Below are 20,591 nucleotides of genomic sequence, written 5' to 3'. Positions count from 1 at the left end.
AACTCTACACTAAAAACAAAAGGGGCCAGTCAAAAAGTATGACTCTCGAAAATATATACATACAGTGGACTTTAGACCCCGCCAGGAGTTGTCTCGTCCCCGGAAGTATTGTAGCAAAAAATCAGGTAGCTACGAATGCTTCATTTATAATACTGAAGCCGTTTTTGAAATTAGTAAAGCAATTATTATTAATAGCAACATAGGCTGCATTAATAAATACATATGCATGTGCACAAATTGATAAATATATAAACATACCCTACTATTCTTGTAATTGCCCTTCGGTAGACTGCACTATCGACCTGAGATAAGATAAGCTGCTATCGCTGATACATGTGTAACACAGATATACTAAGTACTAGTATATGGATTTGGGACGTTGCCTGCTTAGAAATGCTTCTGCATAATGTATGTTTGGGTGGATAAAGGGTACATCGTAGGAGGTGTAAGTGAAAGGGTTAGTCAGGTAAACTACTTACCTGAATTTTATATGGCCATAAAAATTTTCAAGTCTCTCTCCATATTCCGGGCTAAACTACTAGATATTGCATTAAAAAAATCCGAGTTGAAAAGAATAGTTTACTTTTTAGTCAGAATGATATGTTGGCTAAAAAGTGACAACTGTGGAATCGGATTAAGCATGAATAGCCATGCATACATGTAGTTGATTTTATTGCACCTTTATGCACACAATTACGCTATTCCCGACAAAAATTTGTTTAAAGCATGACCACGTATCACGTATTAAAACGTGAAACATTTCCGAAATGCTGAATATAAGAGTTGTCTATCTTGGTAAGTTATGACTGTTGAAATTAGAAATATGCTCGCAGCAAGAAATTTTTTAAAATTTACTTATAAAAAAAAGATTTATAATGGACTTTTTTGGAAGTTAGTAAAAAATTGATATGAAAATAAGGAAATGAGTAGTCAAATTGAAGTTACCTCCCCCCCCCCCCCCCCCACGGATTAGGAATTTCATGATTTGGAGTAAAAAAATTTTGGTAGGGAAGAATTTTTTTTGGAAGTATAGTTGAGTCTACCCCCCCCCCCCCCCCCCCCCCCCCCCGGATTTGGATTTTGAAGATTTTTGGAAACTTTGAATTTTTTTTTTTTTTTTTTTTTTGCTTGTCAAGATTTTTTGGATGGGTCTGCCCCCCCCCCCCCCCCACTTTCAAAAACGATGCTACGTGCCTGTCATTGGTACGTTTTAGAGGATCAAATCATGCACATGTCATCATTTCATATAGTCCCAACATTGATAACATTTTGTGTATTTAAAATTACCTGAAAAATTGTCGGTCGTTTAAATTAAAAGCCAAAACTTTGCAAAAGGGCTGGATGATTGTGGCCATTTTGGACTAAAGTAATCTCTTGGGTAAGGAGAGCGTTAAGGAATGAAATGTTAGAGCTGCAATGTTTCGGATTTTTTCTTTACTTTGTAATAGTTTATGGCTGAAGAAAAAAAAATCTTAAATTATAAGGTAGACCTGATGGGTGATTGGTTGACCAACAAGCTCCCTTAACCTGTACGCGACTGTTAATGCTCACTTTGTTCGGTGGGTTGTATATATTGAAACTGAATCAACGATATTATCGACTAATATACTGATTTCAATAATTCTTATACATGTAGTATTACCTTAAGTAAGCATTCCCGACAAAAAAAAAACAAATTGGGAACTCTCTCTCTCTCTCTCTCTCTCTCTCTCTCTCTCTCTCTCTCTCTCTCTCTCTCTCTCATGTTTCATATATCTCATTTACTGGAATATATGTTTCCTAATATCTGGCTTGGGAAGTTGGGCTCCCTTTCGTAATTGGAACTAGTTTGATCTTCAACTATAACTTTTCAGTTATATTGGATTTTGACGTGCACATTTTGCTTTACAATTATTAAAAAAATGCTATTAAGCTGTCATTTGTCGCGTAAAAAATTATACTTGATTCGGCAAAGTATTTTAAGTAAACTTAAAAACAAATCCCTGGTCCATTGTCATACATGTGGATGTACATTGTGGATTTTAGACAATTTTGATGCGATTTAATTCTAGTCTGGGTGTCAAGACAATACCCATGCCACATTCTTATTCAGTACATTCCTTCACGGTTGGATTTCTCTGACCTGGGAGTACTTACTGTTGACAAATAAAAGTATTTTGTATAGGAATTAAATCTGAAACCGGATATGTAGGTCACTGGTGAATACATCATTCCATTCTTTCATTTAATGACAACTGTTACGAAAAGTTTGCTCTTAACACAATTTTTCAATGCAATATATTTATGCAAAGATACAATGCCATAAAACTTAGCTGAAATTCAATTACTGTCATCAGTAGAATCTCTGCAAACAAAGACAACACAAAATTGCATTCCTCACCCTATTTTGCCTCAGTTCTTGTACTGTGGTTTCATTACTATTCAAGGGCATCAATTTTCGTGGATAAAGTGAAAATCACAGTTTCAAGGATACCTAAATTCGTGGCCAATGACCCTATCAATACAAAATGTTAATAAAAATTGCACTTCAATGAACATTTAATTTCGTGGATCAACTAAACAACGAAATCCACGAAAATTGGTATTCAACGAATATTAATGAAACCACAGTATTCACAGTTTCGGTAAGTCCTTTCATGGAGGTCGAGCACTGTGTCCTGGTTTTCAATGAGTGCTACAAACACTCCGTCAAACGCATTATTTGTTTGCATTGCTTTCAATAAGTGACCAATATATAAAAATCTATAGGTATACACATGTATATAAAACCTTTACTCAACAATTCTTTCAATACATCCTAACCGACTAAAATGACACCGTTGATACGTATTCCGTTTGTTTTTTGTTTTGTACTCGGGATATATCTAATTTCGAGGACTTCACACGAAGATTTTCCCAGTAAACGGACTACAGGCAAAATCTGAACACTGATCGTAGAATGGCCCCATATAAAAGGAATGGTATACTTTTTTTATACGACAACTGTGTACGAGTAAAAAATGTGATTTACGAAAAACACAACAAATGACATCAATCAGTCCATTTTTAATTTTATTCAATGTATTTGCGAGGCAGACAATCAAATTCGAAATAAGCAATGACATTTTCAAATAAATTCTTTTTTAATATCTGGACCATCTCACCATAATTATATCTCCGAAAGTGAGAATGAGTGGTTTTGTCAATATGTATTCTTTATTATCGTGAGATATTCAAAGTTTTTTTTTAAAGACTGGCATACTTCTCCTCAAACGTCAACTGTACATGTGGTCCAATTAACTGACACTTGTATTTAAACATCGCAAAATTCGGTCACGATATTAATACTTTATATGGTCAGTCACACATACGCGTCGGTGTCCTCAAGTTTCGAATTGCCAAGACTAAACACAAAAAAATATTCAAAACCTGTTCCGTCTGCAAATTGAAACCTTTTAACTGAACTGAACTATCAGGCCTCTATTATATTCAATGAATAGAAGAGTGTGTTTTAGAAAGTTTATTTTTTAAATTAATATAGAAATCGTAGAACCCCTTTTCTTAGTAATCAAACAGACAACTATCTAATCCGGCGCCTCACTCGATTTTTTTTCTTTCTTTCCATTAGATCTCAAATGTCCAAAATTAGGATCTTATATTGTCGCATAAATTCTCTTAAATATTTATCGTTTACAATACCTTGCCCATATCAGTAACTCGTTCGCGCTTCTAACGTTGTTTGAGAGAGGAAATGAAATCTGATTTTTTTACCCCCCCCCCCCCAAATTATTTGATTTTCTGCTTTATGGATAAAAAAGTACATTGATAAATCCAATTTGGGGGGGGGGGGGGTGGGTTCTTGAAATACATTATCTGTACAAAACATTTACAGGTAAATCTTATATCTCATAATTTGTGTGACACAAACTGTTACAATGATACGAAAAACAGACATACGTAAAATGCGCAATCGATAATTGTTTGTGTTTTTATTTCATATTTGTGTGTACGTGGCATCTATCCAGATTCCAGTTCATCTTTTCATCCATCATTCTTGCTGAATGAAAATATTCATTGATATTTTTGTATTTTTGATTGGAATTATCATGAACAAAACATACTTACCTGAGAATCATTTGCATGGTGTCTTTTTATACTTTAAAACTCTATATGTGTTTTTTAATCCCTTTTTTTAAATTGTAAAATATATTTCATTACAAATTAAATTCTTCATAATTTTAAGTAGAAAAATGAGTTAAAGAAAATAAATTTTAAGTCGTTTATGACTAAAACTGATTGTTGCGTCTCGAGAACTGATTTAGTAAACAAAATGGGTGTGAATGAGAAAGACAGAATCTGATTGGCTAGGGAACATTTAACAAGGTCCCCAATGATTACCATCTGTTGTGATCACAAACGTCTACTAGAACTCTGGTAAATTATCAGGATATTGCACTCTCTCTCTACTTCACGCTACCTGTGCAGAACTTAGAAAAAAAATCACAATGGCAACCATAAAAAGCATGCGGCTTATTATTCCCCTGGCGATCGTGCAAATAGTGTTTCTGATAATTTTTGGAATTAAGGTCGAATACCATGAAACGGCCAAACCGGTGGATACTGTCAAACCCTCTATTGTGGGTGGCCTTTATCCAAGTAAGATTATATTAGAGATTTCAATTTTGTAAATTTTATTTAAGTTTTTTTAGCTGGTTTGAAAATTATGTTCATGAATACCGTAATGGGCCTGAGAGAAGGGACGTGCGCTCATTCGCATGATATGAACTGTCACAACAAAGTTAATGCGTTTTGCATGGCTAAACTCAGATTATGAAATACAGCCATATCATACAGAATATTCATTTAATTTGAAATGCAGTTGTTTGGCATCTATTCTTTGTAAATCTACAATAATCTTCTTTACCAATCAACTATAGCTTGAGTTTACCAAAGAAGTACTGTTTCACTTTCACAAACCCCGAGCGAAACCCTTATATTCTCTTCATTTTTTGGTTGCATTCACACAAACATTGGGCATTAAATTGCTGCAATTAAATCCACATTAATTCCCACTATGCACAGAAATACATGTAATTGTGTGTAATACGACCCGATGTGCATCATATTGCATTCTACACCAAGACTATTCAGAGCGGTGTCTTTCGTTTGCTTTTATTACATGTACTGTATTTCAATTCAATGAGTAAGATTTTATATACATGTACATTTACTCTGTGACAAGGGAAGATAGCTTGTCAGTGAAGTATAACAATGATACATCATAAAGGCCAGCAGATTTCGTTCATGTCTCTAATTTTGCCATCTTGACCTCATTTCCCGTGTTGACAGTCCAAATTTTCGCTACAATTGCTTCACAGTACTTTGACCCCTCCTGGGGACTGTAAACATTGTTACCGGATAGGAATTCCGTCAGTTGAGGCTGAAGCCAAAGCTCCGATTGTATACAGCTAGAATAAGTACAAAAACAACCCGTGGAGATATCCAAAATCTGACAAAAGTACCTCGCTGTGTTTCATTCTATTCCCATGTTGTAACGAGGTTAGAGGCTCCCAATTATATATCTAATTTACAATGTACTTGTAAAAATATATACCATTTACCCATCAAATTGTTGTATCGTCCGATATCGACATAACTTTCAGAAATTTTCCAGATCTATTTTTTAAGGTTATCACGACCTGTTCTGATATCTTTTCAAATAAATTATGTTGGTGTTTGGAGCTTTCATTGATTTTATTTTTTTGCCTAGTCTATCATCTGGTAAATTCTTTACCGCAAAGCAGAAAAATGCAGTGTTAAATTGCTTTTTTATCGATGGGTCTTGAAGGTTCAGAATAAAAAAAAAAACAACTTTAGATATCGCTCTTTGCAAAGTAACACAACAGCAGCAAAATCTTTAACCAGTTTGAACACTGCTTAAAAATAAATCTTTTCTACCTTCGCAAAAAGGGTAGAGAGGTTTTAGTATAGGTAATGAATGGGAAAATGTGAGAAAGGAAAGTTCTTACAATCAAACAGGTGCTTATTTATAGTACGCTGATACCATGATTTATAATGATCACAGGGCACCAAACAATATTAAACAATATATTTCAAGGAAACATTTTTTTCTTTTTTTTGGTGAAAAGCCGTTGATTTTTTTTCAGGCTATTTCTATTTTTTTAATTGTAAAAGGTGTTGCAGGTAACAGATGTAGACTACAACCATTGATTTTTCCCCAATTTTTGCACATATGGCTTAATCTGTTGCCGAGCTAAGCTCATTCGATGCAATATGTCATGCCTGTAGCATTGATTCATTCAACTTGTGCATGTACAAAACAAGCCCTACAATTTCGTGTAGTTTTCATATTAGAATGATACATCAGAATTTACTTGAATAATTATCTTGATGTTTTCGATTTATTTTCAAATTTATATATTTAATCATTATGCAAAACACAAATAAAAGACTTCTGAATGTATATATATATATTTTAAGTCTTCTCGCCAACACGACGAAGAAGTGCATTTAATTCTCGCAACGTTTATGAGATAAAGAAAAAAGATTGTATCTACTGGATATATGCACGCATAATCATTCCGAAATCAGACTATAGAAGTGCAATTTCTTTCTCCAAACGTATTTTAAAAAAAAACTAAACTTCATTCCTCATGGCTGTCTTTCCTCAAATTACGATTACGTCATGAAAAATTCATTCCAATCATGCAAAACCATTTTAAATTGCATTTCATTCTAGAATGCACATTTTAAGAAATTGTTGTTATATGTTAAATTATGCAATTGCAATTTCACAGAGACTAGTCGTATATCTTACTTTCTAACTACAATGGTGCATGCATATAGTGATACCAATGTATTCACGTATCATAGAATCACTGTGTTCTACAGCATTCTACAGAAAATTGATAAATTAATCTCTTAACTTAAGATTTGTGTTTATTTTTCTAAACAAAATTGTATAAAACCGAGACGCAAATAGACTGTTAATCTAAGCGCTTCCATGAACATATACATTGTAAAACCATTGATTAAAATAATCAATTCTAAATGTGACATCAGAAAAACAATAGTTATTTGCATGTACAATGTACATGTAAGCTTTTCGGATAAACAATTTAATAATCATTAAACGCAAAGAAAAGAACATACTTAGTCTGGTAAATAAATTCAGGTAGTGAACATTTCAGGATTGTTTCATTGGATTGAAAATAAACATGTGTAACTGTTATTTATTTCATTTTTATGCATCCTTGTCGGTAATTTATCGATAATATGACTAATTCAGATTGATCTTCTACGGAAGGACCTCTGGGACTTCTTCTGTTTCGTATTTGTTTACTTTTATAAATGTTGTTGTTTGTAAACTTTAAGAAAAATTGAATAACATATGTTATAGAATTTTAAAACAATCGTTCAGCCGTATGACTGTTATTCGCTCTATATCTATATCTAAATCGCTCTATATATACAGATTTACTGTTATTTGTATAAACAAAGGATGTTTGCCATCGCTACTGTTACGAAACAGTAGAACAGAAAGGAATCACAAGGTCACTGTTTTCTTTGGCTCATGTAAAAGATTTCACAGCCTATTTACTCCAAGTCTTCGAACAAATCTTAGAATTCAAGATTTTTTTCTGTAAACAGCCATAATGTATGCGTTTCTGAACATGAGCTTAAGTCGTGAATACATCGGACCTTTTATAATGTGCCATGATAAAACATGTTTAAAAAATTCAGGATTATAAAAGTCAAACCTCATGATCATACCATTTGTAATTTTTGTACATATCTACTTCATTTTCTTTAAAGCTATTTAAGTTTGTTTTAATTGTTTAAAATAACGAAAGAGAAAGTTTTACTTTCAATTGAAATGAAATGACTTGATATGATTGAGTACCAATATTTTGAAATATAAATTTAAAGAATGTAATTATTGTCTACTACTCGTAGACGTTTTTATGTGTGAATCCTCTAATATATCTATAATCCCGCTGGCAAAAGTCATATGGGATTTAAACACTGTCCTCTAATATATCTATTATCACGCAGGCAAAAGTCATATGGGATTTAAACACTGTCCTCTAATATATCTATTATCACGCAGGCAAAAGTCATATGGGATTTAAACACTGTCCTCTAATATATCTATAATCACGCAGGCAAAAGTCATATGGGATTTAAACACTGTCCTCTAATATATCTATGATCACGCAGGCAAAAGTCATATGGGATTTTAAAAACACTGAGTACGAAGACTTAGTATCTTTTATTAAATTGCGATTTTGGTAACCTGTGCTAAATTGAAGACCATATTAGAAAATGTTCCTTAATGTCATTATTATTCATATAATAAAAAACTACAGAAGAACAGAAACTATCCTTCACTTTTGCTATGAAATATGTTTAAAAAATTGGTACCATCCATACGTTTCATAATATCGTGTGACCTTGAACAAATATCAACATAATTCAGACGCAGCTTTTCCCATTAAGGAAAAAGTGTGTTATAAGAATTAATTAACTCCACTGAAGAATTTAATTTAAACTGGAAACGATATTCGTTGTGTCATTTAGTATGCAAGATGAAAGATTACGATAACAAAAGGATATCAGATCTGGTTTCAAAGATGTTTTGCTTGTATGTTGGCATTCCTTTGGGTTCTCGCTTTAATAGGGATCATGATTTATGTAACCCTTAATAGTTCATCTATAAAATATTTCAATACAGGGTTCAGTACCACTATATGTCCATAGTTTTATCTTTTTAACATTTTGGTTGATTTATATGGTCTATGCAATGCTGATAGAACGTTAAAAATCTGCGCAGTAACATACTACACGCGTGCGCGAGATACAATGTACGTTTACGTAAAAATTTTGCACTGTCATGTGTGTTTGTAAATAAACTATACATTATTTATAAACAGTACAGACAGGTTTCCTTCTCACCTGTTCTGTCTCCTAGTTTATTTTGAGCTTTGCAAAAATGGTGTGATTTTAAAGTCAGGGCACCATAGGCTAGATATTTTTACTCTTTAATATATGCACGCATTTCTTAAAGGGACCTAGACACGATTTCATACAAAAATTTTATTTTTTATTTTTATGTATAAGATAACTTGTGCATTTTGAATGATTCACCAAAATTTGAATGCTAGACGATATGCTACAAGCGGGATACAGAGGAAAGAATGCATTATTATGTGCACAAAGCTCGAGTCTTACATATATTTGACTGTTTAAAAATAAAAAATAATCTAATGAAAAAAAATTAGCAATTCCTTTTAACAGAATAAGTTTGGATAACTTAAGAATAACTGATTCGATGTGTTCATAAACAATTTTATCAAAAGCAAAAAGCAACATCAGATTGATACCCATACCAGTATAATACATATGTAAACAATAGCGCTAGCAGGGCTCCAGCTTTGTAAACAAAACAAAAAATTCTAACATCTGCAACCTGCTTGTACCTCGATATTTTACTTTCAAATTTAAAAACATCCATATTGATTATTCAGGGCACGTAGCATCGTTTTTGAAAGGGGGGGGGGGGGGGGGCAGACTCATCCAAAAAATCTTGACAAAAAAAGAAAAAAAGGCCCCCCCTGCCCCCCCCCCCCCCCCCCGATGCTACGTGCCTGTATTCTAGGCATTAAAAATGAAAAAAAAAATGGAAAATTTGAGCTCAAATGGTGTCTAAGCCCCTCTAAGGGTGACGCTAATATTTAAAATATGTAAGCGAATACATGTCAATTAATGATAAAGATAAAAAGGGTCGTGGATTAAGTGAACTCAAGCTTTGAGTAACATACAATTCTCTCCAGCTCCTAAATACAGCCCTAATGTACAATTTTATACTACCAAAAATAAAATTCTAATTCAATAGCTAGAATTTCTAAGGTTGCATTTGGTGTACTTGAAATAAGGAATGCTAGTCAATGACCAAACTCTTAAAAACCAATTGAAATATCAGATTCTGCTATATCATCTGAAATAAGAACTCCATCTTAACAACAAAAAATTTGGTTTCATCCTTTCTTTATATCATATTGCAGGTTGTTATGCATTTCTGTCTTTTCTTGTCAAAACCATTTCTTTGCATAAAAGATATCACTTTGCAAAATGGATCCATTTGTTGGTGATTAATTTTCTCCTTTTTAGGAGTTCATTTTAATCAACTCTCCTATGCAGTTACTCAGACAAACTGAAAGTGAAACAGTGTTTGGACTTCCGCACAAATCATTGCTGCTGAAATGACTTAGTTCTTGAAAATAAATGATAGATTCGATGTAATGTAGGCTAAAGCATTGTTTTTCAAGGAGACTTATTTATAAATACCTTGAAAATAGTCAGATTTTAAATGGTACGAACAATTTAAATACTTTTTGTAGTCGTATGTATTCCTACGCCAGAGCTCGCTCAACTCGACGCTCAGTTCTTCAGTACTTTGATTAACTTTAAACACTATTCAATTAGATTTCACAACGATACAATTTTCACCTGAATATAATGTTAACTAAAATGGATGACAACGTGGTTTTCAACAACAACATATATCACCCATGCTGCTTGGGCTCGTGGTTTCAGCCATTAAAAAAACGAGGAAACTGTGTTCAGCCGTCATGTATATTTAATTCAATGTCAATCACTAGAATCCTTACTTCTCATTCCTGCCCCGTGGCTTGCTGCTTTGGTTGTCTTTACTTTTCAGCTATGAAATTTATATACCATCTTTTAATGTCATATTTCCATAATGATTGAGGTGTCATGGTTTCGGATTTTCTCAAAATATAGAGATATAAAAAGGTCTTTTGAAAATACAGCCTAGACCCCCCCCCCCCAACTCCGTTGCTTCTTATCTGATACTGGAGTACATGTAAATTAATCCTGAACCTTATGAGACATGTAAATGAACTGTACAGTTATTCTGTTAGTCTTATTTTGTTTCATCACTCATAAAAACATTACTTCTATGTTTAGCTTGAGACAACATAAAGACGACATCCAATTACGTAATTAACTCATAAAACAAACCCATTAAAATATCGATGCATTTGAACTATAAAATTGTATTTATCAAACAAAACCTACGAAGTAAATTCCTTTAGTGAAGGGTATCAAGGATTTATTTCAAAGATATAACTGACACAACGTAACAACTGTTCTGATCTTTTATGAAGAGATTTTCATTGATATTCTGTTTCCAATACGGTTTGTCTTCTGCAGGTTTCCAAGATGTGCATGTTATGATCTACATCGGTTTTGGGTTTTTGATGACATTTTTGAAACGATACGGATATTCTGCAGTCAGCATCAATCTTCTCCTAGCGTCTTTCTGTGCACAATGGGCCATCATTGTAAGAGCCGCCATTTCCGGAAACTGGACAGTTGGCGTCATGGAGTAAGTCATTTATATGTGTAACACCAGATACAAATCTTACGTTTTAAAAATTTGTAAACGAAATGTTAATTGAGGATTTATTTTAGCCAAACGAAATCTAAATATTTCCTTTATTACAGAATGCTTACCGCAGACTTCGCTGCAGCAACAATTCTTATTTCATTTGGAGCTGTTCTTGGGAAAACTGGTCCTCTTCAGCTTCTGATAATGGCCTGTATAGAAATAGTCCTGGCGCAAGTTAACGAGCACATTGGTGTGCATATTCTGCATGTAAGGAATGCTATATACTAGTACATACAAGTACAATTAACCACAAAAACTACTTTGAAAAACTGTTAACTTTTTAAAAAAATGGTTAGTTGAAACTATGTATACTTTGTATAGATATTTGTAAATATGCATCTCATTTTTTTCCGAAATTTAACTTTGTAGCAAAGAAAGTGTGTTCTTCAAAAAACTTCTTCTTTTTTTGGTTTCTTATAGACAGCTGACGTTGGAGAGTCAATGTTCATCCACGCTTTTGGTGCTTACTTTGGCTTGGCTGTGGCAAGAGTATTATACAGTGAAGATATCGAAAGAGCAAGCGGCAAAGAGGGTGCTGTGTACCATTCTGACTTGTTTTCAATGATAGGTGAGTCTTCATGGTACTTGTTGTCAACATTGCAAAAGAGAATTGGACACTGTCATAATCAACGGAACTTTAGAAAAATCCTCATGTATTTAAGCACAATATTTAGAGTTGTATTTTTTTCTTTCAAGTCTCTAGTACTTAGTTTCCGTGATGAAGTTTATCAGATATCATTCTGCTTATTAATAAATATTAAGTACTATTTCTGTTTTTATATCAGTAGTTTTTATAAAGAGGCTGCGCTACATGTTAACAAGTTTAGCCTAAGCTTATTCATCAATTGTCAATCATTATTAGCATGACTCTGATACTAACGACATTTGAAACTACTGAATTACATAATAATACATTGTATGTATCCCGTTTGCAGCTAGGGTGTTCAATAACTGTTTTACACATGTTTTGCGTTCATAGGTACAGTATTCCTCTGGTTGTACTGGCCTAGTTTTAATGGCGGTGCCGTCGAAGGGGACCAGCAACACCGAGCCTTCGTCAACACCTACCTCTCCCTCCTCGCCTGTACCGTCACAACTTTTATAGTCTCCTCCCTCGTGGATAAGCGCGGGAAATTTGATATGGTGAGTTTATATAAGGGCAATAACTCTTTAAATTCCAAAGTCTGGTAACTGTTATCTGTATTTATTCTGGAAGTGACGCCTTTCAGCAATAAGGCCACTTTTTACTACTTGTTTTTCAAGAATTTACCCAAAAAAATTGCAGTAGGTCGAGAAAAAAAATTAAAAGACCCATTTTCCCCAAAATTATTGAAGTAATTATTTATAGTTCCACATACATGTACCAATTCAAAACAAGAATACAAGTCTTTATTCCCCTTAAAACTTGTTTAAATCCCGTAAAATCCATTTTTATGCTGATTGTCTAAATAAATACAAATATGTATAGTTTCGCTAATTTCATTCACTTGATATTGCATCAATTTTATATTCATGATGAAGTTCCAGTTTTTAAAAAAAATAAATTTCTAATTCTTGGAAATTTGGATCGGTCAGTCTTGAAAAACTACGAATTAAAAACAATGGTTTAATTTGGTAACGTTTACTAAATATACGAGTAAAGACTGTGCATGCATTCAAGATAAATACGAACACTATTAACGAAAACATAAGTTCGCCATTTTTGCCACATCCTCTTATATATGTTCCTAAGAAAACAAACAGTGTGTACCTCATGAATGATGATGACACTCTCGTCCCCATGATAACATCTGCTGTGAAATTAAGATGGACGACTTGGAATATTATGTACTAAGGACATCCCAAAAATTATGCGGTGAAAAGTTCACTCTGGCATCACCCGATACAGGTCCCCTACCGGAATGTTTTGAAGAATTGTAAATTAGTCCGTAAAGGGGTTAGATAGAGAGATGTAATTATATACACAGCGTGGCAGCCTGGTGTGCTATTTATCATACCATACACAAATGAAGGTGTCTTTTTTTCGAGCATTGAATTTCAAAAAACCAAGCTTATTGTCAATCAAAGGATCGTAAATTTACCTTAAAAACTAGGTTAATCTGTATATGCCAAAAACGAGCTTGAATGCCTAAAAAGATTTTGAAGATTACACGCATATATTACCAGTATGTTGCGTCGAATTGACCAGATTTATTCCGCCCAAATGAAACTAAGACATTAAAAAATATCATGTTTTGGTTTAAAAGGCATTAAAATTTTTAATTTTTGAAAATCATTCTAACGCACTTTGGATTCATTATGTAATGCAGATGACAATACAAATATTATATCTAAATCTTTGCAGGTAATTTAATTTGTATAAACTCAAGCAACAAACTTGTCTTTGGTGTCCATTTAACATAAATTGAAAAATAATCACAAAGCGTTAGGCAAAACTATCACACTGTCCCGACAACAGGGCTTTATACAACACGCCTTTGCAATTATTTAGCGCGACTTTACAACACACGCCGTCGCATCTTCTCATTGTAGCGCGGACAAATCCAACATGTCGGCGCGCTAACATGGCTAAAACCAACAACCGTCACGCTAGCCTTATTAAGCTTAACCCACCGTCTCGCAAAAACCAAATAGAACGATCATAGCGGGTCTCTCTATCACACTTCATACGCGCCAAAGTGCTAACACAACGAATTGTTAACTTATTTTCTTTTTACAAAGCAATTGATCTAATAAGTATCCGGTTACCTTTGAATTATAAAATTATAAAAATAATCACATATTATGAATGTCCGACTAAAAATGATTTTGATTTCTAGGTTCACATTCAAAACGCTACTTTGGCCGGTGGTGTCGCGGTTGGGACCTCAGCCCATATGCCGATCCAGCCCTGGGGTGCCATGCTTTTGGGGACCACTGCCGGTATTATATCTGTGCTCGGATACAAGTACTTAACCGTGAGTCTCTCTCTCTCTCTCTCTCTCTCTCTCTCTCTCTCTCTCTCTCTCTCTCTCTCTCTCTGTGCATAGGCATCTTACATTTGTATATCTAATTTCCTATGTCTTACTTTTTTAGCCTTTGATGGCTACCAAGCTCAGAATACACGACACTTGTGGCGTGAACAATCTGCATGGAATGCCGGGAATTTTGGCAGCTATAGGTGGTGCTGTTGCTGCAGCTATGTCAAGCAAAGAAACATGGGGAGATAGGTAGGAGCAGGGGAGCAGGATATGTTAACCTAAAGTTTCAAGAAAATCCCCAAACCCTCTGTGAATTTGAAATAATTATATATTAAGTATAGAACCATTTTAGCTAGACCTTGGACTTTCGGTAGGACGTCCTTTCTACATGTATTTCTTGCATCACAACAAATTGAGCATGACGCAGGTTTTTAGTGAAATATGCATAGATTGCGTAGTCTTAGTTCAAAAGCCAGAAAAATCTTGTTGATTTCAAAAAGCCAGTGGCCAACAATAAAATAGACAGGCCTTTGTCACATTGCTGTTTGACAAAACTCCTAAAGTCCAAGCTTTTGTTAACATTGTTCTAAAAGGTTTTAGAAATAAGAGCTACATGTATAACGTCCCTTTGCATGTGTTCCAAAGTATTTTGTTCAGAAATTGTACGTATGATCCCAGGATGTTTCTCTCATCAGATACATAACATCATAACGAGACAAATAATTTCAACCTATGATAAATAACCAACTGCAAAACATATTTAGCAATTCCATTTTTTTTATACTAATTTCTAAGAATTTAAGGGTCTCTACGGTTTTCATCGCCTTTTGAGTGTAATACAATGTCTATCAACATATAGTAAAAGATAAATACGCATAGCAACTGTTTCCTTTTCATCGAGCAAAAATGAAAAAAGGCCAATAACCAAATAAGGGTCACATATGTGCTTTGATTTCTTTTCATTACTTTAATGTCGATTCTATGTAAAAAAAAAAAAAAAAAAAAAAAAAACAGAAAAAAAACCCAGAATTTTTTTATAGGGGTCTAGGTAGACATTTTCACCGATTTTTTATTTATTCATTACATAGATATGTGCATGCGCATACTAGGTATAAGAAGCAACAAGGCAGTATAAATTTGATAGGGTAATCGATGTCATGGTAACAGACACTACATGAAAAGAGGGATAAATTGAAAACTCTAAAATAGCTCATAGGGATTACTGGAAGATTGTTTTGAACAAGAACATTTCAAATAATTATCGAATTATTATTATTGCAATTTTTTTTGTAAACTGCACATTTTTACTATATTACAATGTACCAATTATTCAAATCGCATAATTTTAATTGTGTTTGTAAATTGAAACAATTTTTGTAGCTTATACTCCATTTTTACCGCAATGGAGCCAACGATGATTAACACCACCATGACAACAAACGCAATGACAGCTAACGTCACAGAGGTCATGGGGAGGTCAGCGATGGAACAGGGCGGCTACCAGATGGCGGCTCTCTGTCTGACCCTGGCTATAGCCATTGTGGGCGGGGTCATTACGGGTAACCTCTATATGTGTTTATGACGTGTAATTGATTATTTTTTTAAATGTTGCTACATGTACAAAGGAAGACAGCTGAGATCTAAAAAAGAAAAAGTGGAAACCATGATTTAAATGTTCTTTAATTTTGTCAAAAATGACAATTTATGTAATGACTTGAACATGATCACATTTTATTCTTTTTCAAATTGTGTAATTATATCTACATGTATACATGTATTTGCTAATTAATTAACGAACTGCGGAAATGTACATTAAGGGGAAAATTGAATCAAATGCATATCATTATATCTAACTTACAATCTCCGCTTGCGAATTCGACGACAGTTAAATCAATATATCTGCGCAAATTTTTCTTTTTTGCAAATTTTCGTTTATACATTTTTACAATATGTATAAATTTGATTGTGTTTTTTCTTTAGCTACTCAATTTTAAAATTCTCTGTAATTTGTAGGTTTTATCCTTAAAATTCCGTTCCTTGATAATCCGACCGGGGATCTCCTGTTTGATGATACAGATCAGTGGAATGTAGCCGACGAAGGGTTTCCGAATTCCGGGGAACTACCACTGAACGGAAAATCCGGTGACGGAGAGTCTAAGGATGACACTAAGATGTAAGGGAATCAGTCAGAGAGATGAGAGATTGGTCAAAAAAATTGTCCAAGGCATAATTATCATAATTTACATTAATATAAAACTGTATAAATCAGGATGCTGTTGAACTACCTTTATTAGTATTATCGAAATCAAAACACATATAAATACAATTTTTCTAAAAATTTGAATATATTACATGTATATACAGATTTTTATATATTTGGTATTTTACGGAAAACAGTACTAAAAATAGCATGGAGCCCGCTTTGTATAACATTACCCGATACTACAAGTTGTGTTCTAAGATATCCTGACATAATTCCACATTTAAAATGGTATTCGACACTGATATTTTAATGTGAATGAGAGTACATTTAATTTTACTTATAGCATATCTTAGTTTTTAAAGCTGTAGGATTTTTTGACAGCTAAATGCGTTCTAAAATTAAAAATGAAGGTTAAATTTGTGCAAGAAAACATGTCGAAGGTTAAAGTACTGTAATTAGATAATTACGAACAGTGAATTCATTTCAAAGTACCATACTTCTTTTCCAATTTTTGAGAGGTGCTACAGAAAAATATAACTTGCCAAAAAAAATGTCATTTTTTGCATCGTATTTTATCACAGTCCTTCATTGATCGAAAAGATTGTTGGTCCTTTGTTAAAACAGATTCAGCTCTTTGACTTTTTCTGTGTTTTCAAAAAGGTGCAGATCGGCTTTTCTCCTCTTGCTACGTGTATCTGTTTATGGCATACAACAATGTATATTTTATATGCTTCTGTGGAACATGTACAGTATATTACCCCAGCTCCGAAATATCATAACATCTATTATACTGTTTTCATCCTTTCTTGCAAACTTAACATGTCTTATAGAAAATAACAATTATATAGCTTTATGGTTCTTATTTTCGTGGAGAAATTTTACATACTACAGTAGCTAGAAATCCAAGTCCTTATGTATACATGTATGTGTGTTTTCCTTTCAGTCGTATGCTGTGAAGAATTTTGGGAACTTGCCTCTCACAGAACGACAGCCATTTTGACAAGTCATGATACAGTACATTTACATATATCACCTTTAGATTGTTTGGCTAGATTTTGAGAGAGAAAAAATTCTATTTCAATCGCAAAATGTGTTCTACCTTTTAAAAATTGCTGTCTATAATGTAAATGTGTTCAGTTGAAACTATCGAGTTTATACAGGAAATAAAAACCATGCCTTTTCTCTGCATGCAATATTATATACATGTAATATCCGTAGAATCAAAATACGGTGTTTCATGATTAAGTTTCAGTATTAAAAACATTCTAGCAAAGAAATGTAATAACTAATACCAGTAAAGCGGTAGACTTATTCCATACTGTGGGTTTCATTGATATTTGGGCATTCATTTTTTCAACGATACCTCAAGCAGTGCCAAATGGTCCTATCAATTCAATGTGCTTATACATACTGCACTTCATTGAACACTTAGTTTTGCGATTACACGTAAGTTTAAGTACAATTTACCAACAAATTCAACAACGAATTTTAAAATCCGCGAAAAAGTAATGAACGAATGTTGATGAAGCCACGGTAAATTCTGGTTAATCACAGATATGCTATAATTATTAGAAAGCATCTCTGTTTTTAGCAAAGACATCTTAATCATATTTACAGTATTATAAAGCTGTATCTTTTAATTTTTTGTAGAACTACTAACATGCATGCGCTGCATATATATATACATACCCTCAATCTATTTTCCTGTTTTACTCAAAAAAGTTTGTGATTTACAGGAAAATGCCTGAAAAAGTGTAGAAGGCATATTTATATCAATATTCATTATTTTATTTCATATGATGAATAATGTGTTTTACATTGTATATTTTTGCTAGATTATCAATAAATAAATTTTATATAAAAAATTCTTTTTATGTTGTATTTTCAATGTTCTGTTTTGTTACGTTTCAAAATGGATATGCTATGTTACAGGTACATTGTACATTCAGAACTAATAAATCGAGAATTTCTATTACATACATGTAGTTTGTAGCCCGCATGAGATGAAAGCTTAAAGGGGCATGGTCACGATTTTGGTCAAAAAATCATTTTCCCGGTTTCAATGTTTACAATGCTTCAGTAAGGCATATTTGATAGCCAACCAAGAGTGTCTGTCGTCGTGATATAAGCGAGATACAGGGCTCGCAAATCTTTGTCATGCAAACAAAGCTTGCGTCATGTGTTTATTTACGTTTTGAGTGTTGAAGTGAAAATTCCAGTTTTAGCCTAAAATGAATGTGATTAATGATAGGAACTATTTATTAATGCTTAAAATGAATTAGAAGAGAGAAAATTCAGCTTGAAAAAGAACTTTCACCGTTCTACTGAATTATTGTAAACAAAAACAGGGCACGAGCCTTGTTGACATGACAAGGAATTGTGGGGTCTATATCTTACTTATAACTCTACCACTGACACTCAAAATTTCGTTGATCATTAAAAATGCATTTCTAAAGCATTGTAAACAATAAAAATAGAAAAATATAAAATTTTACCTAAACCGTGACCATGCCTCTATAATTAAACTATTCTGATCACCTGTCTGTGAACATTTCACATTTTTGACCTCTTCTCGAGAACCATGATTGTAAACCACACTTGGCATAAAGCATCCACATGATTAGGCAATTCAACTCTTTCAAGGGGAGATAATCAAGAGAAATTAAAGAAAAAAAAATAAAAATTCATTTGTCTAGAAAAGCAAAAACTTATACATGTGTAAAAGCATTCTCGGGTAATTGATTAAATCTTAATTATTTGGAGAAGTGTTTCATTTTTCACATGTTGTGTTGTGAGGCTAAAGAACTGGAAACCATTAATTACACTTTATCTAATTACAATTAGATGTCCTCGATCCTTGATCCACTCCAGAAGATAACTACCTTGCGTGGTGATCACCTGGAGAGATACTTTAACTAGAGGTACTGCGAGTAAGCTCACAATTGATACCCCACGCTAAGAAAAAAATCATAACGCGCGTATTTTTGCTATTATAGAAAATATTGGATGAATCAATTTCACTGTCCATTATCTAAAAATAACAACTGCTCCATTTTTTAAAACTGTTAATGCAAATAGGAGTAAACAAACCAATTTCTATCCTTTAATTCTATTTTATTTTAAGTTAACTGTTAATGCATGAGGGCATTTGCACCCTTCCGTTAACAACCATGACTCGGATCAAACGAAATCCACATGTCAAGCCAATCGCAACTTCTCGGGCCTTTCCGGCAGGCTCGGAAAAACACCTTTAGAATTTTATACAAAATGGAGTCGCTTCCCATTAAAATAAGTATCGGCTAGACAGCCTTGTATGTCGCTTCTGTGTTATATTTTAATGGATATCGTTTACTTTAATGAAGAATACATGTAGCTCACATCTCAACAGATCGTAAAATGTGTTGTATTTGTATAAAGTTTTATAACAAGAGGCCCAGGGGCCACATCCCTCACCTGAGCAACAATTGCTTAATTCTGATCAAATTAGTATTACAGTATCAAAATATCTTGACAACTAAGTACAGTACATCTTGCTACAAAAAATTGAAAATCTGCCAATTTTTATCCACCTCTTTTTTTATGGTAAATACCAAGCCCCTTTTGTTGTTGTACCTGTAAGAAGATTTTTCTTTATTCCTATATACCCCCCCCCCCCCATTTTGTGGCCCCACTTTTCTCTAGGGTATCATGGTTTCATCAAACTGATATCTGCATAATCTGTGCTTTCACACTAAGTACTGAGTTTTGGACAGAAAACTTTCCCAGAATATTTTTAAAGATTTTCTCTATATATTCCTATGTAATAATTCAAACCACCATCACCGCCCCGCCTTACCACTAGGGACGGTGATTTTGAAAACTTGAATTTTCACTACCTGAGGATGCCTCTACACAAGTTTAAGCTTTTCTGGCCAAATGGTCTTTAAAAAGAATTTTTTTAAAGATTTTCTCTATA

General features: G+C 33.5%; 1 protein-coding gene across 2 annotated transcripts in view; it reads left to right on the top strand.

Annotated features, from left to right (window-relative positions):
- Positions 1–18,501, top strand: part of LOC128191958 (ammonium transporter Rh type A-like) — a 34,599-nt gene extending 16,098 nt beyond the window's left edge. The window contains exons 1-10 of one of the 2 annotated variants that reach the window (XM_052864345.1): positions 4,371–4,635; positions 11,236–11,410; positions 11,530–11,680; positions 11,894–12,041; positions 12,453–12,616; positions 14,293–14,430; positions 14,549–14,682; positions 15,814–15,992; positions 16,447–16,606; positions 17,580–18,501. In XM_052864345.1, the coding sequence (XP_052720305.1) occupies positions 4,485–4,635; positions 11,236–11,410; positions 11,530–11,680; positions 11,894–12,041; positions 12,453–12,616; positions 14,293–14,430; positions 14,549–14,682; positions 15,814–15,992; positions 16,447–16,606; positions 17,580–17,592 (1,413 nt within the window). In that variant the 5' untranslated portion in view covers positions 4,371–4,484 and the 3' untranslated portion in view covers positions 17,593–18,501. Of the gene's footprint in view, positions 1–4,370; positions 4,636–11,235; positions 11,411–11,529; positions 11,681–11,893; positions 12,042–12,452; positions 12,617–14,292; positions 14,431–14,548; positions 14,683–15,813; positions 15,993–16,446; positions 16,607–17,579 lie in introns of those variants that run through there. The other variant, XM_052864344.1, reaches the window with a different exon arrangement.
- Positions 18,502–20,591: the final 2,090 nt, after the last annotated feature.

This window comes from Crassostrea angulata, chromosome 7, assembly GCF_025612915.1.
Source record: "Crassostrea angulata isolate pt1a10 chromosome 7, ASM2561291v2, whole genome shotgun sequence".
NCBI classification, from domain to species: Eukaryota; Metazoa; Mollusca; class Bivalvia; order Ostreida; family Ostreidae; genus Magallana; species Magallana angulata.
This window is presented reverse-complemented; position numbering and strand designations above follow the sequence as displayed.